Here is a 6,000-nt window from a genome sequence, read left to right on the forward strand (position 1 = left end):
TATATAGTAGGTCAGGGACTAGCATACCAATTCCCATGCTAAGTGTGTAGTTTACTAATAAAATTGTGAGGTTTTGTGGACCCTCTGACTTTTGTCATTCCTTTCAACCATGACCATCTGCAAATCTTGGGTGCTCCCTTCCCCTTAAGGGTAGGACATCATACACACTGATGTTTTGGTTGTTGCTAAGCAGTGCTTACTCTAAATCAAGGACTTTTCAGTATACCGTGCTCTGCCAGTGAGCAGGTGCATAAGGAGAGGGGGAGGGGGGGGGAAGCATAGCCAGGAGTGGGAGCCTATGCTGGAATCACTTCTGGAATTTATCCCTAGCCTGGGGGGTATAATAAAAATGCTCCTGTACCTCTGCACCTAAGACCTGATACAGGGCAGAGAAGGAACAAGACAATCCCAATGACAAAAATGAAACATGCAGGGAGGTAATTTTTAGGTTACTGCAATAAATGACACAGCAGCACATCAAAACAAGCTGTATAACTAAAAGCAGCACTTTCTGAATTATTTTAATTTCAGAACTCATAGTGCTATAGGCATTTACAAAACATATAGCTGTGTAACCCATGGGCTACATTAAAATTAATATACATAGGGATGACATTTTCATTTTAGAAACTTTTTTCCACCTAGAAAGGAATTTCTTGTGTATCTACGCTAGACCTAACGTTATATTAGCATACTCATTCTAAGCCCTACAGGTAGGCTTTTATTTTTGCTTCTTCATTACTCTTACTTTCTCATTTTAGGTTTTCCCCTCTCTTTCAGGTATGCATCAGACAAAACAAAAAGGTCTCAACGCATAGCACAACTTCCCTAGGATGAAACAGTCAATATGTTCCACAAATAATGAATATGGATTTGATAAGCATGCTGAACACTGATACTGTCCACTGACTAAAATGATAGTTTTGTTTTTAAAAGCTAAGCATACAGTAGATAGCTTAGTTTTTTTCTCTTCTAATGTTCAAAGAAAGCTGTATAGAAAAGCATCTTCTGTATCCTTCAAAGTTTCAGAAAATTTTGTACCTCCAGGAGCAGCACATATTTGGCATCTCAGCTAGAAAACCAACAACCTCACTGTGGGATGCAGCTAAGCAAAATCCTTGGATCAGCTGCAGTCATAGCAACTAGAGCTACCAGCCCAAGGTCCTACAGCCTGGCAAACATCTGCAAGGAAGCAGCGTGGCCACAATACTTCAGAACAAGATCTAAGAACTATTAATTCAATTTCTCCAGAAAGAGCTCCCACTTTTCATGTGGGCAGATAACTGACAAACTAAAATACTCTGTTACACATGTCGCTTTCAGAAAGCAAGCCAAAGTCTCATAAGTTTCTAGCAAAGCTCCTCTGAAGCTGCTGCACTTTGACAGGTGCTTTTTATTCAGAAAAGTCATACTGGTGCTGTGTGGGCAAGAGCATGTTTACTTCCATTTTTTTGCTAAGAACAGAGACTGTCTGCATCAGTGTATGGGAGCAACATGTGGTCCAACACCATCATTTGTCAATTTGCCATCATATGCCAGTCAGTGCTTGGTGTATGCTAGAGATACAGGCTCAGAAGGATTTCAGACAGCTGATCAATAGTGCCAGTATCGATGGCAGGTTTGGAGGCTGAAGGGCTCAGAAAAGCTTCAGACTACTTTCTAAGAATGGCTTCTCTTCAGCATTTAATAGCATACCTATTGCTTCATTTTGAACATTAGCAGAGCAGCAGGCCTGCCTGTCACATTGTTTCTAGGCAGATCTCCGACAGTTATCCTGGAGTTCAGCATGTAGACATCAAAAGGTAAGATGACACTTTACCTACACAGATGAACGGACATTAAAAAGTATGCATGCTCATCAAGAACACAAATTTTTAAGGATTTTGAGAAAAGCCTAGCTTTACAAACCTCACTTCAGGACCCTTCTCACACTGCCATGTACTGGCCAGACTCAGAAGAAACAGTGCTCTCTTAGGATACCCTCCAGCCTAAACAGGATGAAAAAATATTTCTTATTGTGTATGCACTTCAGACTGGTCAAGGGACCTTCCATTCTCTATTTGCTTTCAGCAAGGGATCATGTTTCAAAACAGGTTTTGATAGCTTTAATAGTAGTTATAACAGCTCTCAGGTTTTGCCTGGAAAACAAATTTCTACCTCAGCCCTTTGGATGGGGAAAATATTGCCAGACTCCTTTGGCCTTCAACACTGGACAACTCATCTGTCCCCAAGACCACGTGAAACTGAACACTTTTATACTGGGAAGAGAAAAAAGTCCTGAAATGCTAAGGTTATTCTCTACTTATAAGCATGTGATGGAGGAGAGAGAGAAGGGTCAAACGGTTACTGTAACAGAATAAAGCAGCAATATGGGACAGAACTGTGTGGCAAATCAGTATGATAAACCTCAGTCACCTTCCGAACTGCAGCGATTCTTACAAGCATCCAGTCCCTACTTGCAAAATACAAACCAGGAGCTACACAAAGTAGACAAAGCCCCTGGAAGCATTGTACCAGACTTGTTCTGTCCCACTTCTGAGCCCAATGCCAGCATTTCTAGGAACACAGAAAAATCACATATATCCAGTCATAGCAACAGCCTTCAACATAGACAAGCTTGTACTATGCATTCCATTAGTTAAAAATGAACTGAAACCCTGAAACAAAGTTTCAGAATATTCTTTTAATGCAAGTGTTAAATCTCTTTGTGAAAAATTCTTAATTATTGGCTGCTGAAGAAGAAGGAAACCTATTTCCAAATCTTACTATGACAGCTGCATAATATACCATCCTACCCTGCAACAGCAGGGCTGGACCAGACCATCGCTTTGGGTTCTGATCACTCCATGACCATGCAAACGTGCATGCACAAGCCAATTCCATCCCTCTACTATTATCATGAGGTTTCTAAGAAGTACTTATGTGTATTTTTTTTTCATCTGCCAACAACTTTTCCAAACTTCCTAATCTCACTACCATGCCTACCGCTCTCAACACGAATAAAGAGGGTCAGCCTTGTGATGCCTGCTGTCTCTGCTTGACAAAACACACACACACCAAGTAAGGCATGCAACAAGTCTACATCAGCTTTTATGGATGGTTTTCTTCCCCACCACAAAGGTTAGAAGCTGAAAATATAAACAGGAAAACACCACCACCCAGCTTAAAATATTTTCACAATTTTTCAACACTCCCACCATAAGAAAAGTGGTTTTCCTGCCACTGAGGGGTAATTTAAATTTGTAAACTGTCTTTCTGTTCACAAGACAATTATTTTGTTCTCAACTTTTTTGCAAACACTAGCTGCAACAAGAAACTAAGGACTGGTACATGAACACTAAATTATGTAGTTTGATATACTGGAAATCTCAGTAGTATCTTCAGTGCTAACGTGAACCAGTCAATAACCTATCCTCACCTGCGGTCAAAAGGATCTGTACACGTACTTTATTAAAGTTATTTCCACTTCTCCAAATATTTCATATCATTGTCTCACGCAATCGGATGCCAAGATGGAATTTGCTTACTCCAGATGCCACAGGGAATCAGCATCTTGAATCAGCTCATATCCAGCTTTCACTTTAATGCCAAGGTGAACTGTATTTCAACAAGTCCCAGGTTGCACATAATAATGCACCTTCAAGTGAAGAGTGAGGCAGACTGAATTTAGTGGAGAGGAACACACAAAGGAACCTTTTCCGGTTAGGAAACAAATACATAACCACATTCAAGTGTTCTGCAGAATGCAGCTGGGGCACAACACACACAAGCAAGCCTGTAGCATCAAAGCAAAGCAACTACACACTCATAAGAAATCATCACCAAGACTACTTGGTGATGATCTAGCATCTCCCATGACTACCAGCCAGCTGGCCTTCCTTCATAAGCATCACTTCAGAAGATACCAAGAGCCCAGGACCACTACCTGCCCAGTTGTGCAGCTAGAAAGTCCCACAAGCCTGTATACTTCCTTCTCTGCAAAGATTCCTCAGGGTCCCATGTAGTAGTGTAACCTTTATGTGAACTTCCTCAGAGCTCATTAACTGGGTATAATTGTGGCCATGAAGTGGAAAAATAAAACAAAATGAAAAACATATGCCCTGACGTGGGGGAAAAAAATCCAACACCTTACAAATTGCTTTTTTATGTAAAGAATTTTACATGAGCAAAACTGTAATTTGACACAGATGTTTCTTTGCAGAACACCTGGATTTTTCACACGAGTATCTAATAGCATTTTTCCTCTAGAGCAATGGCTATAAAATCAGCCACAGAGAGTGTCCCACAGCTTCATACAACTCACGCCAGATAGGCGTATTTAACGCCCATCCCGTGCGGATATCTCGGTCCTAGGGAGAACCTCTCAGACCGGACTGCGCATAAGCATCGCTCAATTGTACCCCAGACCTCACCTATATTGTAAAAATCAACTAAAACCCCACCAATTCTTTACGCCTCCAGCTGCTCTGGCTGCCCGTCCTTACTTGGACGGGCTCCTCAATCTTTCCGCCGCTCCCCACTCCCCCTGAGCACTCCCCTCCCCTGCACTGGAGCCCACTGGCCGAGGCGGCGCGAAACACTCACCTCATGCACTAGCCAGGCCAGGGCGTTTCGAGACGTTACTGCGTTTGCAGAAGCGACGTTTCAACCGACGCAGGGGCAGAGCCCCTTTTGCCCACCCCCTTCCCTTCTACCCCCCTTCGCGGGCGGCTTCTGCCCTTGCCACCGACAACACCGAGGGAGGTGACGGCTATTACACGACAATCGCGGCGCACAGGCACAGGGAGCACACACCCCCATGGCAAGGGAGCAGCTCCCGGAAACAGCGCGGCCTCTCTCACCAGCGGCTGCATCTCGGCCCGAACGGCTGGCACCTGGAAGCGGTCTATCTCCTCCATCATGATGGTAGAGACAAGGCGGAAAGAAAGAAGACCGAACACAGGGAGACTCCTCAAACGTCGAAAGATTACGACAACGCCGCCGCCTACCGCGGGTTCTGCCTTATCGTCGTCGCCGCCGAAGTGACTCAGCCGCGCCGCTTCCGGGCCCGGCCCCCACCGCCCCGCCCTATATTTGCATATTCATGAAAGGCGGGAGTTCTGGCAATAATTCCGGGGTCCAGACGCTCGGTTCTCTGCAGCCCTCGCCTCACTGCCGCAGGGACGTACACTTTCCTCTCTCGGGAGGCGCGGGGACACTTCAGGGAGAGGTGGAGAGAAAAAGAATAGCCAACGCCGACAGCGTTCTGCGCCCGGATTAGTTGCCATGGTTGCTACTATCGACTTCCGTTGGCCGGAAGGGTGTGGGGCTGGTGTGAGGAGCAGCTGGTGACGGGGAGCCGCTGCGGTAGCTGTCATGTCAGTCAAGGTGGGCGACAGGCACCGGTAGTTAGAGGGTTTGACATCAGCGGGCATCGTAGCAGGGCTGTGTCGCCCTCTCGTGTGACAGCGCCGGGGTTGAGCTCACCACCTGTGCTTCGTTTTTCGGGGGAATAGTGATTCATACCAGGGAGCATCACTATGAGGCCCTGCTGTCTCTGCTGCCCTCAGCTCCTGCTCTGAGCGCGTGCCTCAGTGTCACTGGTGTGACACCAGGCCCACAATGAGATCACCATTCCCACTGTCACCACATGTTACATTGGCATGCACAGCCCAGCTCCTTTCCCTCTGGAGTGCCACATAGAGCTGTAATCCCCCAGGGCTGGGTGGGACATGGGGGCTTGGTACAGTCCCTCTTTGGCACTGCTTGCTGTGTTGATACTTCATGTTGCATCACTCTGTTCCTGCACTGAGGTATGTCATCACTCTGCCACTGATACCCTGCATGTTCCATGGCACTTCTATGTGTTGCCACCCTACTCAGGCAAACCAACATGTCCCAAAGCTGCAGCACCCCACACTGTTGCAGTACTGTTGCATCCCTATGAAACTACAAGAGTCTCTGGTCATCACTATATTATGCATTTTTGTCACTGTTACAGTGTATGACACTTCCAGTACA

General features: G+C 45.6%; 1 protein-coding gene across 3 annotated transcripts in view; it reads right to left on the reverse strand.

Annotated features, from left to right (window-relative positions):
- Window positions 1-4,983, reverse strand: part of LOC139598963 (protein FAM219A-like) — a 269,866-nt gene extending 264,883 nt beyond the window's left edge. For all 3 annotated transcript variants that reach the window (XM_071445889.1, XM_071445886.1, XM_071445885.1), the window contains exon 1: window positions 4,842-4,983. In XM_071445889.1, coding sequence (XP_071301990.1) covers window positions 4,842-4,901 — 60 coding nt within the window. In that variant the 5' untranslated portion in view covers window positions 4,902-4,983. The remainder of the gene's footprint in view (window positions 1-4,841) is intronic.
- Window positions 4,984-6,000: the final 1,017 nt, after the last annotated feature.

This window comes from Agelaius tricolor, unplaced genomic scaffold, assembly GCF_023055355.1.
Source record: "Agelaius tricolor isolate 1412-34295 unplaced genomic scaffold, bAgeTri1.0.p SCAF_21, whole genome shotgun sequence".
NCBI classification, from domain to species: domain Eukaryota; kingdom Metazoa; phylum Chordata; class Aves; order Passeriformes; family Icteridae; genus Agelaius; species Agelaius tricolor.